This window comes from Erithacus rubecula, assembly GCF_903797595.1.
Source record: "Erithacus rubecula genome assembly, chromosome: 2".
NCBI classification, from domain to species: domain Eukaryota; kingdom Metazoa; phylum Chordata; class Aves; order Passeriformes; family Muscicapidae; genus Erithacus; species Erithacus rubecula.
This window is the reverse complement of record NC_136685.1, coordinates 59,637,066-59,660,643: the sequence shown is the minus strand read 5'-3', so window position 1 is coordinate 59,660,643 and position 23,578 is coordinate 59,637,066. Positions and strand designations below refer to the sequence as shown.

The window sequence follows — 23,578 nt, the reverse complement described above, 5'->3', positions numbered from 1 at the left end:
ATTTGGAAGGAAAAGTACCCCTCAAAAAATAAAAAGTCAGTTATGGGAGACTTCTCTATGCAAATTTACCATCTAGCTGCAGTCTCTGAACTGAGAGGAGCTGTGTTTACAACACCCACCTGGGATGTGGGAAATTCAGGTTCAGCTCCCAGATTTGGAGTACGGATCTAGTCCAGACACAGCAGAGATTTGAAAGCAAATCTCCCATTCCCCTGAGGGAGCAATCTAACACTAGACTATTGACTTTCTGGAGTGCCTGTCTTGGTCTGTTTTTTCACAGATAAAAAATCTGGGTTGAGATTAGCCCCAAGAGACATTTCATGACAAAGAATCTTGAGCACAAAGCACAAGCAGGAGAATATCACTCTAATCTATTTGTCCCTTCAGTCTCACTTGCAACACCCAAAAGGGAAAGTATGGCACAAGCAAACCCAACCCACTACCAAGACATGGTGCTTCTTGGCAGGAAAAGAGGAAAGCCCTCTGGAAATGAATTTATGCTGCTTCCAGGACCCCAACCAGCATCTCCAGAGGGTGTTGTGGCACATGCCCTCTTGGGGCAGGAACACTGAACCACTCTGTTTGATAGTGCAGGTGTGCTTAGAAACTCTCAAGGCAGGCTCTTCTCTGATTTTCAGTTCCAGTTAGTCAAATAATTCCCTTCTCAGTAGGAGTCTCTTGTGCCTATGCACTGCATGAAAAGTCTAACCTGGCCATTTATGCCTCTGGATGGCTAAATGCTCAAAAAACCTGAAAACCCAAGTACGTCTCAAAGTTTGTGCCCTACTGCTCTCAGCAATAGAGCAACAATAGTTATGAGGCTGGCAACTGCTTATAATCAGTTATCCATCAGTTAAAGACTTCTTGTACTTCGAAAGCTAACCTTGTCTCTTGCTACTCATGCCCTTTTTGAGCAGTAGCAAACCACCTCCTCCATGTTTCTTCTACTTTGTCAGAAATGTCAGCCCCAGAGAGCAATTTCTCTTTATTTTTCCATGCCACCTCTTCTTCCTGGAATGTCCTCTCTGAACACAGCTGTAAAACCTCAATACTGTCATGTACTTCAAGCCCCTACTCAACACCCTTCCTCCAGCAATGTCAAATGTAAGCCATGATATGAGAACAGCTCACCAGATGGTCTATTGGGACTACAAACAAGCAGCTCCTTGCCTTTGTCTCTACATGCCCATGAAAGTTCTCAAATTAGGCTGATGGGTCTACTACCATCCATCAGCAATTCCCATCTTTGGCACAGGAAGAAGTGCTGGAGTCATGGAAACTATTACAATTCTCAATCCTCAAAACAGCCATGAAGCTGCACTGGGATCTTGGGAGAAATTTCCTTCAGCCTCCTTTCTACCCCTATGAGTTAAGTTTCACTGCACTGGGACCAGAATCCATTTATTTTGTCTGCCAAAGGGAACCTAAGAAACTGAGAATATAAGGCTCATTTAGGCTGTGCTACAAAGAAATGATACCAAGGAAAGGATTTTTTCTTTCAAGGAGATAGTTGCATCACAAATCTGAATTTCAAAGAATATCATTATCCACGGCCTCAGGGTGACAAATGGAAGCTTTTTTCTGTGCTGATAAATACATGTGAACAGAAGCTATCAGATCTCTATTCATAATTAATGCCACAGTGGATGGAGTGGGCCATCTGGGAGACATACATTATTTATAAACTTGAAACTGACCCACTGTAAAGCCTGTGAAGGCATGTATTCCTCAGCAGCTGATGCTCTGCTTCTACATTATGTCATAAGAAGTGTGGTCTCCTGGTAGCATTCAAGTGTTGCTGCAATTAAAATTTGCACCATGTAACAATGTTGGCAGGGTATTATTTTTCAGGGTGGCTCTTATGCTACTACATTTTCTCTGAAGACAGAAGGACTAAGAACTTATAGGTATCTTAATGAAGCTATCCAAGGAGTCTCAGAGTCTTACAAAATCCCTGGATCAATTAAACAGAAGAGAACACTCTTATCAGTCCTCTATACATAAACACAACAATTTCATTCTGAAGAATATGCTCCCCTTGATTGCAATGGGTGATTGGATCCCAGAGGGCAAAATAGCCCCAGAAGTGGCAAGCAAAAAGGGTCAAGTACCTTTAGTTTTGAAGGCAAAATTGCACAACTTGCATACATAAGGCCGGACATCAGTGTGAGTGCGGATATGTTTTTTGAGCATGCTTGGCTTTTTACAGCGAATGCCACATTCTTCACAAATGTACTTTCCTCGGCCACGACCTCTGACATAGACATAATCCTCGTTTGACTTATACCTGTTGGAAGAGAGCAAGTGTTTCAGTCACACAGACTCTAGGTCTCATGCATGTACAAACATCATTTCTACACATCTGATCCTCATCATCAAAGCAAACTCACACAAGTCCAAAGGAACTACTGAATTTTCAGTCTGGAACTCATAAAGTACTTGGTTTACAGAGAATGTGCTGGTCCCAATATATTTAAACAATATGAGACCAACAGGTTGCTGGAAGAGAACAGTATAAACACCTTGTCAGAAAACCAATGAGCAACCATTCCTATAGACACAACTCCATATAAGCCTGCAGGTTGGATTTATTTCAGCCCACTGTAGTCTAGTACAGCACAGATATTTACCACTGCTGAAAAGAGTGTTGTTTTGCAGCACAGTTCCTTTAACTATTTTAGTGCATTTATCCCTTGGGATCAGATAAATCACATCCTGGAAATGCCTGTTTCTTCCCATTAAGCATAAAGGGAAGGGAACACAGATGATGAGCAAGGATGTATGTGTCCACATTACAGATTCCTGACATTCCCAAGGATAAATCGCTCCCTAAAGAGACACTGAGTTGAGTTCACTCAGGTAAGTGAAGCTTTAGAAATAAAATGGTAAATATCCAACATGGATACTTTGAAGAAAGTTATTACTGAAATTTTTCTTAGCACAAACATAAGCTTTTTTATGCTGTTTTTGCTGATCACACAGTGTGTAGTTAGAAAATAAGTAAGATATGAAAATCTCTGTAAAGCTGTACATTGCCTTTATTATTATCATGCTAAATTGTTAATACTGAAATCTAAAAGAGTCTAGGGAATCTACTCAGGCTGTTCTGAGGTTAGAAGACTGCTGGGCATTCCTTTGGGGAAGAATTCCATCCTCATTCATTCAAAGTAAAATCCAGGAAGTGCAAGAACTGTGAAATAAATATTTTTTTTGCCCTCTGTCCTCTATTGCCCTGTTTGTAAGTAGCACAAACTACTTTTGGTCATTCTGTGGATGCACAGCCATTCAATACTTTAAATAAAAAAGAGACTGTGTGGTAGATTCTGTTAATGTGATGAAAACTCTACCAGAAAAAAGTGGCAATTTTTGGGTTACAGAGCTGGAACATTTTTCAAGTGTGCTGTTCTTAGATGAACACTTCCCCATATGCTTAGCTATATCATGGGCAATATAAATTCTGAAGTTAATATCTTAGAAAAACATAAAACAGTGTCCTGTTCTCAAGTCCATCTTCTTATCTTTTAAACACATTAGCTCCTCTTTCAAATGTGGTTGCCTAAATTCAGGTTTTTACATCTAATTTCCAATAAAGTTTCACCTCTCCCATTTCCTTCATTGTCCCTGGCAGCATGGGCAAAACTGGCATAGTGTAATGTAATTTAATATTTAGTCATCTCTATAGCAGGTTTTCTGTACAACATTTTGGGGGTCTTGGTTGTCTGGCTGCCCCATTTCCCAGGTTCTCCTTCATATGCACATGCCAATGACTGCTAGTCATCTCTCTGTCCACTGCTTCATCAACTACCTCCAAACTTTCTCCTACAGACAAAAAAAATCAAAACCCAAAACCAAACAAAAAACAAACAAACAAACAAACAAACAAACAAAAAAAGGCCTAATATTATTTTAAATACGGCTATTTTATCTTCTCTTCATCTCTCCTTACAGTCTGATTTTGCTGGGATGGAGTCTATCATACTACCCCTGATTGATACTGGTAAGATAAATGCTGTGCTATTACATGCGCTTTTCTGTTGCTCCATCTCTGCTCTTCTTCTGCTTGACCTCATTCCACTGGCTTCTGTCACCTGTCAGATCCCATTGGACATAAAGACAATGATAAAACATGTGTCTCTTCATCATTCATATAGATGGTTTTTGGCCACAACTGACCTTGACTCTTTAAGTATGCTTCATCATAACAATGACTGTAAGAGAAATGACACACACAAACTTGACATTTAAAGAAGGGCTGGTACAAAAACTAAGACCAGAAGTCTGAGTCTATGGTGATTACCTTTTAGACCTCAGGAATATTAGATCTTACTGCTAACTTGTGCCTCTCTCAAAGCTTTGAGTAATTTCTGCTTCTTACTACATAGAATCCATGTAAGGACTTTGATCACTGTCTCTCTGAGTTTGACTAGGATTGAACTCTTGAGTTAAAGCATTAACAACTCTCAGAGTCCTGCAATTTCTATCCAAAATGTTATTTTATTTGAGTTTTTCAATTAGAGTCTATTACTAGTAGATATGTAAGTACAAACATAAACAAGCTGTGAATTCTTGCTGTCAGCTGGTAATGTCTTTAAGGTAGGTGTCAGATGTGCAGGCATACTTGTCCTGTCTCTTTCTTTGTACACCATTAGTAACTACACTGCAGCAAGAAGTGAACTTCAAATTATTGCTTTCCTTTCAGAAATACTGCCTCCTATCCCATCAGTCACATCTGCAGTCACAGATGAGGGAAAGCAGATTTTGTGATTCAGATAATTTCACTCAAATCAAGCCACCTGCCAGTGGTAATAATGCCACTCGGTGGTTGGTTTCTTCCTTCCAAACTCCCTTAGTTTCTTCCTTCCAAACTCCCTCTGCTACAATGCTTATAAAATGCTCTTGATGGACTTTCTGCAGAGAGGTGGTGATCTGCTGTGACATCTGGTGCTATACTGGGTGACAGTGGGACCCAACAACCTTAGAAGTAACAACTCTGTGATTCTATGATCTACTTTTAGCCTCAATTCTGATTTTGTTCCTTCAGCTTCTCACTCATCCCTAGCTATCTGCTTTTTGCCCAGCTGCCATATGAATGCTCCACCCCACTGGGTGCAGAGCTGCACTTCCCTGCCAGGGGGACAGGCTTTCCCACAAACTAAAAGCAGACAGCCACAGATCTTGCTCAGGTTACCTTCTTCACAACTATGAAACAAAAGCAAACACAAAGCCTAAGGAAACCCATTCCCCATGAAAACAAAAAAACAAACTGAAAATATCCTGCTGAAACAAGACATGACCATCCATGCTTGTCTGTCCAGGGGAGAAAATAAGACATGAAGACAACAGACATTTGCTATATAGCTCATTGTACTATGTGCTGAGAGGAGATGAAGATGTGCTTGAAGAGAGAACAAAACAGCTCAACAGCCAAGAAGAAGCAAGCATAGAAACCCATCCATGTCAAAAACTAGCTTTAAGAAGTCATAAACAGTAAGTTGAAAAGAAGGAAAAATTCAATAACCAGGACAGAAGGCAGTGAAAGACATGACAATAATATCAATTACATCAATTTAAAAAATAGCCAAATGAATGTCTAGAATGGAAAGAATGAATCTATTCCTCCTCAAATAATTCTTGTAAAATGTACTATAAACTTATGATGTGTGAATGAAGAGTGGACCTACTGACACTGCATCAAGTCATTGCTGCAGTTTTGCAGTTTATATGTTTCTATTGAGGAAGTCTCAGTCTACTGCACAGACTATTTGTTCTCTCCACTCCAGAAATTAATGTGCACATGAAGGTTTCTTATGTTCAGTTTTACTCAAAGGGTAACTAAACATAGCCAAGTATTACTAGGAGACATTTCTAGGTGAAGTGTGAATTATATGATTTTTCCTCAAATAGTTTCATAAACCTCATTGGTGTACAGGAAACTTAAGGAATGTAACACACAAAATTTCTTGAAGTAAGTATTAGAGAGTAGAAGTTTTTTTAAGAGTGATCTGCTGCAGCTCACACTTCTCTGAATCTTGCTTTAAGTTGCTTTTCTTAACACATTTTTACCCTTCTGACCTCTTATCATGCAGCTTACATCAAGGCAGACTATCTTCAGCTGGGTCATCCAAATTCAGAAATGGTACATAGTGGGAAGCAGGCAATTTTATACTTCAAAGTGGGTGTGAATTGAAGCAACAGCTCTTTAAATTTCTTGTAAACTTAGGCTCACTGCTGAATTTGGGTCACTCTTGTAAAGTCAGTCCACTGGCTTAGGTACTAGGACAAGGTACAACTACAGAAAACAGTCAGGATAAGGGTGTCTGGGCCAGTACACCTACAAAAATCTCCAAAATTACTTTTCCAGGTAAAATGCAGGCTATACTCTTTAGTGTTGCAGATTACAGAGGAATGGCAACAGTAATGACATGGAGATTATTCAATCTTAGACAAAAACACAATGTCAGGACAACTGAGATTTTAAAGGGTACAAATGGACAGGAGAAGGAAACAGATGTATGAATTTCTTATAGCTCATTCCTGAGCTATTTATTTATGCCAATAAAACAGTGCTGTGGGACCATCTGAGCTTGGTAAGACTGAAAAGCACATCTTGTTTAGCCACCTGACTATGCACTACTGAAAATTGGCAAACTAATTGCATTTTGTCAGAATTCTGTAAAAGAAACTAAACAATATCTTCCATTTTAGACTATACTGCAGGCACAAACAAGTGTCTACTTAATTTTCCTTTCTTAACAAGTTTCTTAAGCCTCAAAACAATGTTAATTGGCTTTTTCCTCTTTGTTGTTTCTGTTATCACAGAGTGATAGATTGCCACAGTAAAATTAAACATTATTTTATAAACTATACATGATAGATCTATGGATTAGTCTTAGATGCCATAGATTTCATTGGCATCTTACATTTTATCTCAAAAATCCATTCTCAGTAAGTAATATAATACTACAAGAATAAGACTAAGCACACCTGGTCAACCCGTTCAACTAAGTGGAACACACAGTGCCTAAAAATGGAAACACATCCTCATGGAAGTCATTAAATACAAAGAAATGGCATAGAAAACACCAAAATGTCAACAGTTCATCCACTTCCTTATGACTTAAGGCATTAAAGCAACAATTTCAAGTGAGTGCTCTCACACAGATGGAAAACAATTGTCTTAATAGCAAAGTAGAGCCCAAAGTGAGTATACAGGTATCCTGCAGTGCGTTTTAAGACTGACAAATACACAAAAAAAGAAAATACTTGGGAGCTACAAGACATGGCAAGAATACAGGAGACTGTTCACATTCTAATTCATTCATATTCATTTTCAAATGTCTTTAAAATGACAGGCTGAGCTTGAAATTTCCAGTTATATTTTCTTACCCTCCTTCAAAGATTTTTATTCGTATCGGCTCAGTTTGTTTGGATGTAATGTCTTTATCTCCATGAATGTCTCCTTTTACTCTTTCTTTTATAATATTCCCCACTACTTTCTTTTCAAGCTTGCTGCCAAACAAGAAGAATGGCTCGTGTTTCATCTGTAGAACAAAGTCAAGGAAGGGTGTTACTTCTGGAGCATACAATAAACGCACACTTCATTTCAAATACTTTTAACATACCAAGTCAAAGCCAAACTCTCATTTTGGTCTAACTCTATATGATAAATTAATCTGTCCCATTTCATTTGACAGAGAATAAGAGAGGAGGCAACACGGACAAATTTTTACAAGAGTTTTGACAGAAAAGACAATACTGTATCTTTCCTCAGGAAAAAAAAATCATGGAAAATAGATATGGAAAAGCCTCAGAAGGTAATTTATTACCATTACAGAATTTTCCCTGGCACCATTAGCAAATGCTTAATCCATGAGGAAGAGTCAATATGTAAAAGACATTAAATGGATCTGGAGATCCATACTCAATATTATCTTAATCTTTTCTTACAAACGCATGTGGATGTTTGTGTCTGACACTTTTAATTGGGAAAAACAAAGGGCAAAATAAAAGGGGATGATGTATTAGGCTCTGGCACATGTGAGGGGAGGGCTTTAAAAGCCTCACTTTTTACATCTGATTTTGAAAATAGAGACAGAGACAGAGACAGCAGAAGTAGCAGAGCTTGCAGAAAGATAAACTGAGGCTCAAAAGTTGTCTTGGGAAGATGTCACTGGCTGATTTCCCAATGGGGAAACTTTTTTGTAAAAAAAAAAAAATCATTAACTCGCACTTTCTAGTTTACTAGAAATTTCTAATATAAACACATATGAATTTGATTTTATTAAAATTTCTTATTTACCTGAGCAAACTGCTTCCATGCACTTGATGATGTCAGTTTACCAGCTCCAGGTCTGTGCATAGCAGCCAGGGTGTAGATTTCCGTGGTGTTCTTTTGCTTGGACCTTAAAAGTGCTAAAGTGGTCTTTGTACTTAGCCCAGATGGGTTTGGGTTGCATGAACTTATACACCATGAAGCATAAACAGAAGCTTTGAGGGTTGGTTGCTGAGTGTAATTGGGTTTTGTATAGTTTAAGAAACACCAGCTCACAGTAGTCGTAGTACGCAGACTTGGGAACTGCAGGATCTGTTGAAAATCTGCTACGTCTGTCAGGAGAATGGTTGAGGCTGTGACTTTCCCAACAGCATTAGATGACATCTGGACTAACATCCCAAGAGGTAACTTTTGATGTTTCAGCTGGTCTTCTGCCTGAACTTCTCCTGGTGGCAATGAAGACCTCTGTGGACTCATGCTCATATCTGAGGCTGTTTCATCCACATCCAACTCCTCTGGTGAGTCTCTTCCTTCAGATGGGCCACTGGACTTCTGTCCTGGTGATGCGGAATCGAAACTGGAAAGTTTGTCTCTGCTCAGTGGGAATGCATCAGCTCCCGCCATGCTGACAGGTGGGAAATCTTGAGATGTTGAGGATGACAGTGATGAAGAGGATGACATGGATGGCAGACTTTCTTTTGGCTCAGTAGCACAGCTCTGCCTTACTAGTTGAGGCTTCTGCATTCTTGGAAAATCTTTCTTTATATCTGAGTTAGTCAACTCTACTGCACTTAGTTCCTCAACTATCTGCCCATACATTTTTTCTTCTTTGACTCGTTTCTGCTGCTTGGTCTCCATGAAGAGCTCCAAGCTGCTGGCAGGGGAGAGCATTCGTTTGCTTCCTCCCAAGGTAGAAGCCATGTCAGAAGTGGAAGGCAAACACAAGGGAATTGGTGGCTCCAGTCCGAGTGGAAGTGTCTGTGGCACTTTCCACAAAGGATATTTTTCTAGTCCTCCATGATGGCCCAACATCTGAGCTATGTTAAATCCAATTCCTTGCATGGTTGCATTAGTTGCCAATGTTCTTTGAGAAACTGTCTCATCAACTTTACAAATCACAATTGCAGGACTGTTGCTCTGTCCAAGGATCTGGGAAATGCTTGTGTACATGACACTACCATAAGATGGCACATGAGTTTGAATCCTGACAGGAACAACTGTTCCTGGCAAAGGCTGTACAGATCCATCACTTGGGGAGTCAAAATCTGCCTGAAGATGCTGCTCAGAGGAGGTATCTGTTGGTTTAATGCTGTGGTCTGACTGGTACTTAACAAGAGTATTTTTTGAATACGGCCCAGATGTTCCTGAGTAATGCTGGTATGCTTGCTCTTTAACATGCACATAATCAGCTGCTTTCTTTCCAATAAGCTCAGGTGCAGGTTCCAGGTGATAACTTGGAGGTACATCTATTTGGAAAGCCTGTTTGACATAAGATTTCTGCAGCTGTTCTACAAATGGATGCTGGAAGTGCAGAGGTTCTGTGCAGGACTGCCACAAGATAGGCTGCTGAGATGGTGTTAAGTGAACCATGCAAACAGCTGGATAGGGGAACTGAAACAAGGTGCCATGGATAGGGGGAAATGGGACTTTTTCCTGATGTGCAAATAGCTGCTGCTGCTCTGATGGATGCTTGTTAGGAATATAAGGTGCTTGTTGGATTAAGGGAGTCCTTAACATTTCAGGGCTGTCTGCAACAAGAGCCTGTTGCTGGGCAAGGTGGGATGAGCTATTATTAATAGACTGTTTTCCAGAGTCATCTACCTGAATGGGCTGAAGTACAGAGGAAGGAGAGTGATGCCAGACAAGCTGGGAAGAACGAAGACCAACCTGTGAATGTTCCATCTGCTCCTGCTTTATACTTTGTTCTGTGCTCTGATCAGTCTGAGAAATCTCTGGAAAACCACTGAAGGAAGCCTGGCGAACCAAGAAGCATTTCTTCCTTTCTCGGGATGGAGACAATGCCACAGTAGGTGTTCCAGCTGAAGAGGCATGAGACAGGTTCCCATAATCAAAGGATTTACTTCGTATCTCTGGGATTTCAGCAGCATGAGGACAGGGCATCTGTTCAGACGAGCAGCGTCTCATTTCCCTCTGATGGTGATGCCCAGGGACGGAAAGTGAGTAAGCACCTGCTGGAACTGTTAAAAACTCAGACTGTTTTCCAAATTCATCTTGTTTGGAAGGTGTGATGAACTTCATATTCTCTTCTCTTTCAAAGGACATTGAAAAACTTGAACTGTGAGACAAATTACTTTCTTGGCTAGGGCTGCGAGAGAGACTTGTACCTGTAGACTCAAAGCTGGACTCCCCAGAGGAGTGCTCCATGTCAGCCAGTCTTAAGCGCTTCTTTTTGGGTGGTAGCTTTTCAGCTGGAAGTTGAGAAAGGGTTTCACTCCTCTGGGGCCACTGGAATTCTTCAGTGGGTCTCTCCTGCTCTTTACTCTGCACTTCTTTATCTTTCTCGGGCTTATCTGGCTCCTCCGTGACACGAATCTCAGGTACCTGTATGTTGTGCTGGCGAACCAGCCTGGGCTGCATGTGGCACGGCTGAGGCTGCTGGGATGGGGATGGCTTCCCAGAGTCAGCACTTTCCGTTTGTGGAGCTCGCTCTGGGCTCATGGGCGACTCACAAATCTCACTCTCGCATGTTTCAGAGGGTGAATGCATCTTTTCCTGCTGGCATGCAATATGTTCTGTAGATTCAGACCTTTCAAATGAGTTTGGCCTACTCAACGAATTTGTGTGCTGAATGACAGAGATGACATTTCCAGGGGGCTTTCTAACCAGTGATTCTGCAGCCTTTTCTTGCTCGGAAGTAAGGGATGAGTCTTCCAGAGAAGCTGCTGGACTTCCAGACTGCAAGTAAGGCCTGCACATTTCAAAACGCTCTGCATGGCAATGGGGAGCATTTTCCAGGCCTTGGAGGGCAAACCCACTTCTTGGCACTTCCTGAATTTGGGATTTGGGATCGAAGTCCAAAGGTTGAATTCCCCCTGGGGTGCCAGTTGTACTGCTGCAAATCATAGGACTGTCTTCCTCATCTCCAACACTCTCCTCTTTCCTGCGCTTTCTGTTTTCAAAAGTTGTTCCAAGAATGGATGGCACTGACTGAGATTGTCCAAGTGCATCAATAAAAATCTCTCCCCCTTTGTTCATCCCACCTAAGGATGGTGAGTCCCTGTAGCTCTGCTTCTGAGCTTCAAATTCTTCCCACTTTCTGTAGTGCTTTCCACTGGCATCATAGTCATAAAAGGTCTTGTCTCCTTTCTTCTCTTTTAAGGATGGTCCTTTATCACCTGCTGTCTGTCTGCTGGAAGCAATAATGATATTTTTCCCTGGTCTTCCATGATAGTCTGAATCTGAATGTCCCTCCTGTACAGATGGCAGTTCAAAGGCAGCCTGCCTTCTCAACATTCTTTGGTGAGATATTCCCACTGTCCCAGGATAAAATACATCATCGGAGCCAGTCATCTTCTCATCAAATGAGTGGCTTCCTCTCAGAGATGGGGGAATACTTAGGCTGTTTGCAGAAGAGGTTGGCATGGAGTTACTTCTAATGAGAGGAGAAGAATCTACTGGGGGCTCTAGAAGGACAGGCACATCACCCTGCTGACCGACTTGGTACAAGTTGGATTCACTTTTGATGGATGATGTGGTCTGGGATTGTCTGCATTCTGTATTGCTGCCTGGATAAACCTGTGTAGACTTAATAGTGCTCAAATTACTGGAGTCAATGAATTCCTCTTTACTTGGAGTCAGGTGAGAAATATGTTCCTCAAGCATCTTGATATCTAATCTGCTATTTAAAAGAGGTGATGGGTCTGTTTTGCCCTTTCTACCCATTAAACTGTGTTCCTGATTTGCTGTGGCTACAGTTAGTGCTGTTCTTTGATTAATCCTATAGAACTTCCCAAAAATTATTTCTTCGTAAGACTTTGCATTAGTATTTGGTGGGCTAATTTGCTGCTCAGCACTTTCTGAGCGGGAAAAATAGCCGGAGTCAGTGCTTCCCTTACTGTGTGGGCTCAGGAGGTTTAATGACTGCTCAGAATCTTGTCCTTTTTTCTCTGACAGTCTTAGTGCAAGTCGCTGCTTAACTGTATGAGAGTCATCAGACTTGGTACTTAAGGATGGGGTTTGCAACATATCAGAGCTAATATATGGTGAACTCTCACTGGGTAACTGAATCCCACTTTTAGGGATAATCAAAATGGGAACTTTCATCGGCCCCACCAAGGACTCTTCCATGGAGGAGTGAAAAGCACTCCTGCCAGCAATGTCCAGTGGGAGCTGCGAGACAGGGCTCAGTTTGTCAGACCCTTCCACTAGGAGTGAGGTCTCCTCATCAGTGTCTGTGCTCTGCTCCCCATCTGAATGTATTTCAGCTTCCACATCGATGTAACTGGCATCGAGGTCCAACTTAGAGACTGCTGACTCTGTGAAAGGTACCAACCCTGCCTTAATTGCATGGGCATGTGACTTCCTGTGTTTGTAAAGGTTGCTTTTCGTCTTGAAGGAGAAACCACAAGGGACACAAGGGTATGGTCGCTCACCAGTGTGAGACCTAATATGCTTTTTAAGTACACTAGGTTTGGCACAGGCCCGATTACAGTAAGGACAAATGTACTTGCCAGGCTTTTTGGGTTTGTGCTCTTTTTTGTGAGCATCTTCTGATTGTTCTAAAGATTTCTGAGAATATTGGCTGTATGCAGGGTTCAAACTTGAAATCTTCTTCCTGGAGAAACCTCCACTATGGCTATGCATATGAAAAGGAAACAAGTCCTCTGAGGCAACTGATTGCAAGTGGCTAGGAAACTGCCATGGAGGGCCTTCCAAGCTCTGATGTGGCTTTATGTTGTGCAAGAAGCCTTGTGGCAATGAATGCTGTGGGAAGGAAAGTGAATGTTGACATGAGTAAGGGCTTGGACGATGCTGTGGATATTGCTTCTCTGTGACTTGCTGTGCAGCTTCACTTGATGATACCAGTTTCCCAGAACTAAAAAGTTGTGCTGATGCCGTGTTTCCTACTTGCTCGTGATCTATTTGTGGTTGCCGCCGTACTTCTTGGCTGCCAAAAGTGCTCATCTTAACAACAGCTGGATGTTCTTGCCTCCATCTACTTGGTACTTTAGCAGTTTCTCCAGACCTTGAGGTAGCTTTTTGCCCTATAGCCGTGTCCCCAGAGTCCATTTTGTTACACAAGGTCTTAAGTGCTAGTTCACTTGAAAGCTGTGCAGACACATGGAGTGTGCCCAAAGCTGTGCTTTTTAAAGTTTTGTTGCTCCCATTTTTCCAGGGCTGTTGCAAGTTCACAGACTTTTCTTTCTCTTTGGAACTTTCCACGCAGTAGTCTATAGGCATTAGATTTGTGTCTGTACACTAATGAGAGTATTACACAGTTCTGTTCATGGCATGAACTTTCCTAAACAGTTTATTATACATTTGCAAAGAATTCTTATAGCATTTGGACATGCTCCATTGTTATTAAATACTGGGACACAGAATGATCCAGAGATACTTGTGATCTCCTAGAGCAAAGTTCTTTTCATCTCTTCCATGGTGACACACCTATCTGTACAGAAATATAAAATAAAAAAACAAAAACAAAAAATCCACACACACCAGTTAGTACAGCCATACTCAACAACATCAGTGCAGTCACTTGAAGTTCTATTTAGCCTTACATGGAAATTACTGACAGACTTCAGCAAAGGTAACTCACTTCAAAAAACTCCCTTTTGTGAGCAGACACAGTAAAGAATGGCTCCAGAGACTGCAACAATCATAGTCACTACCCAATAGCAACTCTAGGAACAGAAAATAGAGACCTACACTCTCCAAATTACACAGTAGTTTTGGAAGGCTTTCAGGGGACAGTTTAAAGGCTTAATCTCAAAAACTCCACCACATACTTTCAAAGCTCTTTCAGCAAATCACTGCTGAAAACAGAAGCCTAACTCTGTGAGTGGGAAATACCTTGTCCTTTTACTCACCTACGGTTCAGACATGCACTTTATTCACCTGGCCTTCCTCCCAAGTCAAAGTAGGTTCATCAGAGAATAAATCTTGCCATATCATGACAGGTGCTTCTGACACTGAGGCTGCCTTTGCACATGGCCCTGCACTATGGAGATGCTGGTTTCTTATAGTCAACTAGTCACCTTGGGGTATATACCAAATATTGCTAAAAAATTGCTAAAGTGAGGTACTTCTTACCTTAGATCCTTTAACTGATTTTATAAGGTGGTGGTGTTCACCATTCTAAACTACTCTTAAAAAAAGAAGCATCAAAGAGACATTTCAAACAGAGCACTACTGGTGTATTTCTCCAGCTCCATCTTCAAATCACCATGTTAAATTCTAGTGAGAATGTCTTGCTAGATATAACGGATGTATTAGAGACTGTGTTTATGTGACCTCAGCATTTTAGATTTCACTGTTGAAACTATTTCATCCAGGTATACATACATTTTTAATGCTTAAATGCAATAGGTTTCCACATTTCTATTAAAAATACCAAAAGCTCAGAGGTATGATTTTCACAGAAAAGTACAGCATTTGAGTTTGAAGTAGAATGTTTGCTTTCTGTTTTCATGTTATCCAAACACAGGACATTTTCTGGATAAAATAGCGAGAATTATAAAGACAGCCATGATTTAACAATAGCAAGGAAAAGGGTAAAAAAATCAGTATTAGAGATACTGGAATACTTTTCATTCCTACAGTGGAGAAAATAAATTTGGCTTAAAGAAACAATAACAAAGTGCAGGAAAATACACAGGTAATAGGCACTTCTGATTTTTTTTTTTCAGTATAAAGTAATTACCTGCATCTTCTAAACATCTAGTAGGCATGACTATCTTCAAATTTCCTGTGGAAAAAAAAATAATTATAAGACATTTTTGATATTAGGTACAGATGATGAAAAAGTTCTATTCTTTACAGTAGAAGTCTAAAAATTTCATTTACCCATCCACTGGAAAATTTCTTGTAGTGTCTTAGAGGTCTAAGCAATTACATTTGAAGACTATAAGCATGAATAGTTTTAAAGGACTTAGGTTTCTAATGTGCAGATGAATAGCAGCAAGTCTAAACTAATAAAGTCTCACCTTTCTGAATCAGTGAAAAGAGAGCTGCCAATGTACCTCTTCATTCCTATGCCTTTGTTAAGCCTGGATTATCCCTGATTCCCCTTGGCAAATCCCCTTTCAATGCCTCTCTCCAGATAATACTTTTAGACTCCAGGCCTCTCATTAAATGTTTCAGGGACCAGCACAAACTCCTGGTCAGGGTGTCACCATTCAGGGACAAGAAAATGTAGTGAAACAGGAGTAAGGGTCCAAATTAGTTAACACCTGTGTGCCTTCTCAAAGAAAAAACTTACAGAAGAAAATTACAGAATACATGGTTAAAAGACTTCTGTGACTGCCATGAGAGAAGAGGGAGCCTGAACGTCATCTCATTAAGACCATTTCTCCCATCAAAGGAGGACTCTCCCTTTCAGTTTGCAACAAATCTTTCCTCAAAAACAGATTTTTGCTTTTGTTTCATTGAAAGGGATGTTTGTTCAATTATGATAACAAAAGCAATGACAGCATTTCTTTATGACTTTTATTTATGCCAAAAGTCAGAGCATCTCTAAAGAAAGACCTCTAGAAAAATCTGGAACATAAACTTCAGAGTAGGGGATATAGACTATTATAAATATCCTCAATTAGCAACTATCAGAAAGAAGTAGGAACACTCATGTTTTCTCTATTGAATGACATAAAAGATGATTAAAAACTAATGCCTATAGAGGGAATAAAATCAACAAAAATTGAAAAATACTTTTAAAATAGTTGTTGTTAATAACACTTTCCAAGAACAAATGGACATTAGCAAAGTCTGATAACTTGACACAAATAGAATCAGTACCATGCCACCTGTTACGAATTAATTACCAGTAGTACATATAATATATCAGTGTTAGGCCAGCAATAACTGTTGGAATGTTGGTTTAGTCAAATATTTTTAAAATTTTACCTATAGAGAAATCTCCTGTAGTACAAAACAACAGCAAGTTATCAAATGCAATCCAGAATATTTTAGATCATAATGTTGTTTAGCTTTGATATGCTAACAGCTTTTTAAAATAACTCTCTTGTCCGATTGACTAAAATAAAGAAGAAAAATGCAATCTAAGCAAGATTTTTTTTTTTAAATTTCCTAATCCAGTTCCTCAGATAAAAAGTGTTGGTCCAAATGGAAAAATAAATCCTTGTGCACAAGTTACAATATATCAGGAGTGGTTACTACAGAACACCTCGGCAGGAGCTCATGAGGAATGGCAGGTAAGTGACCAGCCAGTTCCAGCAGCTGAGCTACACTGAGGCTGCTAATGATGCCAATATACAAGCACAGATGTAAAGGAAAATGTGTGGCTTGGGAAAGCAGAAACAGGGAAAAGAGTGAATGTTCCTCCCTGAGAGAGCATAAAGTCATTTTCCATCTTCAAGAAAAAATACTCTTCTCCTTATTAGGCAATTTCGCAAATGGTAAAGGAGAAATTTCTAGAAGATGGGAGTATCCTTCTCTTCCATACTCCTTTTATTGAAAGCACCTTTATAGAAGAAATCTGCCAGTCACAGAAATGTGATAGTAATGGTTTTATTTCAGAAAAAGATGATACTAATATACATCCAAAACTTTTCTGTTCTGGACTGTGAACTCTGTTATAGAGTTAAAGCCATTCTTCAGTCCTGCAATTTCAGAACATTCTATACAATTTTTCAACCCACACTATGAAACAGGTACAGACTAATTACAGGGATTATTGATGGCTTAAGTATGGCAAGAGCCACTCTCCTGGGGAAAATAAATCCCTTTCCAGAACGAACATAATACTTTCTGGTTTGGTTTGAGCTGTCATCCATCCTGTGTCAAAGATGGCTTTAATATTATTTCTCTTGTTCTTTTTTCCCTCCCTAATGGGAGACTGACCTAACTGGAGAAACATAAGACACTGCAAAGCTTGTTGGCATTCTGTCTGTTTTATCCACTCAAGTCTCTATCTCATCTGGCTGCATCCACAGCCTAGCTTAAACCAACAAAAGACTTCCAAGTGATTAATGTTTCTCCTTTAGAAAAAATTCTAAATATACTTTTAAATGCTGCTTTTCCTCAAATACATACTATTTGATAGCCAGAAACTCGTTATATTTCAAGTACTACCCATTTAAAACCAAGAAACTAAGGATGACAGAAGTGCACAATTTTTTAAATACCTTTGGCATAGCTCTACTCTGCTGGAGTGAGTAAGAGTAGCCCACCTACCCGGATCAGAAGCTGTATGGGAGGTGCACAGAGCACATTGTTTGACAGGAGCTGCAAAGTCCTTCCTGGATGGGCTCCAAGCCAGGTTTCCTGGCAGGAATGTGGCCCAAGAGCCAGCTTCCCCAGTGACATTAGCTGTGCCTGCTTCAAAACAGGACATTTCACTTCTACAAAAACTTTGAACATGAGAAGATTACTTGGAAAGCAGGAGCTGTATTTATGTTAGATGCACCTACTAAATCAAGATTTCCAAAGCTTTCTAGAAAGGACCATTATCCTATTGCTCCTTTTTTAAGGAGAATGCCTTTTTGAGCTGTATGCAGGGGATGTATATCTGATTGACTGCAGAGCTCCAAGATTATTCCAACTTTTCTTTCTTTTTTCTCTATTTTTCCCTGACCATTAAAATGGTTACACTCAACAGCTTTAAAATAAAATTTGGCAAAATATTACTTTTACTGCTTCTCAATTTGTAGCTCATATTACAATTCTTGCAAGTGAACAAATTGGAAGCTTATGTCTTCCAGGCTAAATCCTGAGTGCACCAAACAGAATAAATATTGACTCTAGCGTAAGGACTAAGGGTCAGATCCAGCCTTGTTTTAAGTCTTTTCTGTCCAGCTCTGCCAGCACAAAACTGGCCTAAAACCACAGTAACTGGCCCCTGAAGAATTTGTATTCTATAGGGCACGTGTTAGCACAGACAAACTGCAGTGGCTCCTATGAAATCCTTACATCCATGCACAGGTCTCTGCCAAGACCATTATTAAGCAAGTCTAGTTTATGCCTGGGATAAGTCCAGCCTTATAAGAGAGGCTGACACTGAACTCTTTCCCACCTGCAACTGAGAAGAAAATTGCCTTCAGGAAGAAAGACACTTTCAGCTTGCTGTCCTGCATGTTTCCCTCTGTCCTCTAATGAGATTCCCCAAATAACTGCTTGGTGTTGATATCCCAGTGAAAAACTAAAAAAGACTGGGATCTCTAGTAAAACATAGATTTATAGTTTCTCTTGCATAGCAAAGCCATAGGTGGGCTAAGTATGAAGAAGAGCTCTCAACCAGCATCCAGTGTGCACCTCTGAATTGAAGGATTTAACTGGCATAAGCATTTGAAGGATGCTTCTTTCCAAGGTTATATATTCATTCATGGGCTGAGGATATTATGTAGCAATATAATAAAAAGAATGCAGTCCTTGGGGTGTATAGTTTTTGGCATTTTACACAAATGAAAAAAGAGGTGACCAACTGACACTTGGCAAAGTCTGAATTACTGAGGAATGGGAGCATGCCTGTGCCTTTGCTGCAGTTTGGCAGGAGTTGCAGGACATCATTTTGCTCATGTGAATCAAAGAAGGCAGCTCTTTCAAAAGAGTTTAGATGTATATTTTCAATCTATCACTTTCTATCTTGTAACTGCTGTTGTTACCTCTTCAGATTTGAAGATACTACTCTAATTTGTTAATTTAATCCCACCCCAAATATTTTGGCTGCCCTCTGGATTTCAGTGCTTTATCAAATGCATTGCCACTCGCCAAAAACAGCCAGAGAACTGTTTTGGAAAAACCCTGAAATATTTAGAATAATACATAGGGTATGGCTGGGTTTGGGAGTTTTTTGGTGTTGTTTTTAATTTTGTTTTGTTTTATTTGGGCAGCTGAATTATTACTATATACTTTTAAAAATGTCATTTAAAAGTACCATCCAATACAAATCCAAACACTGCTCAGTGAGTACATACAGTACACAGTGATCTAACAAACTGTACTGAGCTTACTTGAGGACAAGCTACAGGGCAGGATCTGTTCTCCACTGCTATACTGTGCTCACAAGGATTCCCCAAGAACCAGGAACTGAGGGCACTCACTGAGAGGATCCAGTTTCAGATCCATCAAGGGCAGACTGCCACCTCACTGTGAACAAACAACAACTTCAGGCTTTTACTCTCATGAGGGCACCTTCATGTCCCTGGTAGTTGCTGGTTTCAAGGGACAGATTCTGTGTGTGTAAAACTAGAAGTGGTATAAAACCTGGCATTTTGATTTCTGCAATTATTATTTCAGTGCTTGAACAATATCTGGCTTGTACTTTGAGAACTGTTCTAGAATCTCAGCCATTGAGAATTGGCATCTAACACATTTTAGATAACTGTAGTACTGCTGAGTCTAATTAATTTTATGCTGCTACCAAATTCACCTTAATCCTAATTATTTCATACAATTCAAAATATTACCTGAGACCATTATGAGAGTATGTTGAAGAAAATAACTGGAATCTTCCTGCATAAAAGCACACTGAAACTAACTAAGAAAACAATTAAATAATCAAATCTCTTTTGATTTGTACCCTAACACCTGAACTGTAGGACCTTAGACCTGTTCAGACAGTTCATATAAATGTCTATGTGCACTTGCTGGGAAGAAGTGCTAGACTCTGAATGTAACCCTACTGAGTCAGAGGTCAAGCACACACTAACAGAAAAACCAGGTATAAAACAAGAGCCACTCCTTACAAGACTTGACTCAGAGAGACTAAATGAAGACAAATCATTTCAACAATAAGGAGAGCCAAATTCTGCTCTACATTAACCTGGAATCTGAAGCAACAAATAGCAAATCCAAGGACATAATTCCAGATTTATTCCTCATAAAAACAAACAGAATCAGACCACTTAGGTTTAGGCTTTTACATCCTACATGTGAAATACCTGAAGTTATCTGCCACAGGTGAGAATAAACTAATCCAGCACCTCTAAGATGCCTACAGAAAAAATTGTAACATATATTGCAGGAAATGTTCAATTACACAGTAGTAAGAAAACATGGGTGATTTTCATTAAGAAATGCTGGCTTGCATCATAAATGCTTTGAGTACAGCTGCAGAAAAGACTCAGTTTTTTCTATTTTAAGTATCTGAAATATAATTTTTAAATGCTGCTCTCTGTAGAAAAGTTGGACCAACCAAAAACCTTAACTTCAAATTGAATATATTTTAAGAAACCAAAGAAGTCTAGAGCAGAAATGCTTTAACACTGACCTTTTAACTATAATGACAAGGATTGCTCACTTAAAAGTATATCACTATTTCCTGTTTCAGCATCATACACAATGTACACATTGCTACCAGATGGAAAAAATGTATAAAAAAAGCTTTAACGTTGCCAAACACCAGTTGAACACTTATTTCCACAGGATGAGTATTAAAAGAAAAGAAGCAAAAAAAAAAAAGACAAAAAACTATGCAGGAACTAAATTAATCTTAAACACTTCCTTTATAGGTAGGAATTTGAAAACAAATCACAATTCTTCTCTCCTTGAACAAAACCCTGCTATCAAAGAGATGCCAAAACAGCCAACAAGTCAAACAATCTTGTCAACCAATTAGCAGTTAATTGATCCCTCTGATCCCACTGCTTTTAATGGATCAGGTAAATATTTTGTTTCTGGTTGCCTAATCTTGCTGTGAACTTCAAGAGTCTGACAGAGCATGTCAGATAACACAAAATCAGACCTGTTCTGTCTGACTGCTTTCTGACATGGACATCCTGAATCTATCTCTCTACAAAAGCAAAGGATTTGGATTATTCAGATATGAAACTAAACAAGAGAACTATATAAACTGCTAATAATTTCACACTGGTACTTATTTCCTTGGGGAGCAAGTTAAAAAATGAAAACAGTTCAATAAAATAGCAATCATTTCCCATGTGGACCTTAAAATGCAATGGCAGAGAAAATGGCAGATCTGACAGGCAGCACTTCCAGGACTATTAAAATTTCAGATGGCAATGAAAATACCCCAATTGCTTTGCCCTGCCCATACACCCACCCCAACTCCCCATTTTCTTTTGAGCTGCAGCACACAGTGACTAAAAGAGAGAGAACAGCTCCCATGCAGGGAACAGTCAGAAACCACTGCTCAGCAAGGTGCTCTTTAAACACCATTTTGATGCCAAAACCAAGGTTTATATGACGCCTAATCCCATTGGTGCTATCTGCAGAAGAATGAGTGCATCTCAAGGATTAATTAAGGAGCAAGCAACTGTATTTATTAAATACACATTATCAATGTACAAGAGTATCCAAACAGTGCCGAGATACAAATTAATTTAATTCTTGGACTACTCTCTGTCAGCAGAAACTCAACTTTATCTCACTTTCTTCTGAGCCACAGCAGTTAAACATAAGGGTACTGTGCCAAACCATAGAAGTGTCAAATAGTTTCCAGTCACTGTTTGCAGAATTACTTTTCACCATGTAGGAAAGAAATGGAGCTTTGGCCCTGCCCAAAAAGAGCTAAAAACCTCTGAAAAGCAAAGGCTCAGACACCAACCAGTGATACTCTGTGGTGCCACCGGGATTGCAATGGAAGTTTTGCATTTGGAAGAACTGCTGAAAATTGCTGAGATTAAAGGACTTTTTTCTCAATTCAGCACAAAGGAAAGTGTTAATTGGAAAGGGAAATTTCACACCTAATAAAGGACAGATTAAGTAAACCATGAATTTAGCAGCACTTGGGAAGGCTATAGAGCACACAAGGAGCAAGATTCCCACGCGGATGTGGTTTATAGTCATTTATAGACTTATAAAACATCACCTACAGTAGGAAGGGTAAGAACATTTTCACTGGAGAGTTCAAACTGTTAAAGTTGTCAGATATAAGAATTTTCTAGCTGAAAGCCATGCAAAGGCTGAAAAGTCTCATCATTTTCACACCAGGACTGCAAATGGGCAGCCCTGGGGAGAACTCAGCTGTACTGGTAAATCCCTGTTAAGATATCATACAGCTTTCCTGCAAGTTTTCCCAGGAAAAAAAAATAAATCAAAATTTCAGTAAATATTGCAACATTTTTAGGTACAAAGTAATTATTCTTCTCATGCCAAAAGGAAATACTAGGCAAATATCAGGCTTTTTCCTAGCATTTTCACCTCAGAGGGAAAATATAACTGATTTTTCTGCAAAGTGAGGTTTTTTAAGTTGAAAAGTTACACAATCTTAATTATGCAACCACGGCAGATTTTGTGAACAGCTATGCCTCCTTTCACACCATGTCAGAAGAAACTACTTTCATTTCACATGAAAATACCAGTATCTTTCAAACACCTTTTTAAATGAGCAAATGCACTGGCTCTGACTGAAACCATTGCCCTGGGAAGAATTACATATGAAGACATTTATAGCAGCTGAGCTTGCACTTGTTTTTCACTCATACCAATTATTATACAAGCTTATTTTAAAACCTGCCATTGTTTACTAAGCTCTGTGGTCATCAAAAGTCAAAACAAAAACAAACACATACTAAACATCAGCAGTACATTCTTACTACTTTTTTTTCAATTTTTGACCCCAAAGTAGAATGGATCTTCACAGCAGTTTTATTTCAATCCATTTGGAATACTTTGTAAGAGTTCAGCTGAGCTCAGTTATTAAGCCTCAAATCCTAAATAATGCATAGATGTCACAACAGTCACTACTCAGTGGCCAAAATGTTTCATTTTAACTAATGACTCAATACAGGTATGTTGGTGTAGCAAATCCAGTCGCTGAGCATTGCCTGAAGACTGATCATTACAGTGGCAATGCAGGATACATTAATTAGATTGAATATTTAAGAATGCTACTTTCTTTACAACCTCCAGGATAGTTGGCAGAGGAAAAAAAGAAAAAAGAAACTCTAAAATTATTGTGGCTGTATTTTACAGTACTTTGTTCTTTTTTACAGTATGAAGCATTGAAAGTCAGTATGTATAACATTCAACTGCATCAGAACAACTCTTAAAAATTCAGCAAAATATGCATACGCTTTTTGTTGCATTTTGTAGTTATACTTGAAATTTCACTCTTTGCACTTAAGTTTCTTTCTACAAAACACAAATCAACTGTGTTTATTAACATTACCATCACTCTCCCAAGGCAAACACTTCAGAAGAGAT

The 23,578-nt window shown here is 39.5% G+C and overlaps 1 protein-coding gene across 7 annotated transcripts in view; it reads right to left on the bottom strand.

The window, feature by feature from the left end:
- Positions 1 to 23,578, bottom strand: part of HIVEP2 (HIVEP zinc finger 2) — a 135,101-nt gene that overhangs the window by 11,865 nt on the left and 99,658 nt on the right. For all 7 annotated transcript variants that reach the window (XM_079330889.1, XM_079330887.1, XM_079330892.1 and 4 more), the window contains 4 exons: positions 15,159 to 15,203; positions 8,300 to 13,904; positions 7,387 to 7,541; positions 2,112 to 2,287 (listed from right to left, as the gene is read on the bottom strand). In XM_079330889.1, the coding sequence (XP_079187015.1) occupies positions 2,112 to 2,287; positions 7,387 to 7,541; positions 8,300 to 13,693 (5,725 nt within the window). In that variant the 5' untranslated portion in view covers positions 13,694 to 13,904; positions 15,159 to 15,203. The remainder of the gene's footprint in view (positions 1 to 2,111; positions 2,288 to 7,386; positions 7,542 to 8,299; positions 13,905 to 15,158; positions 15,204 to 23,578) is intronic.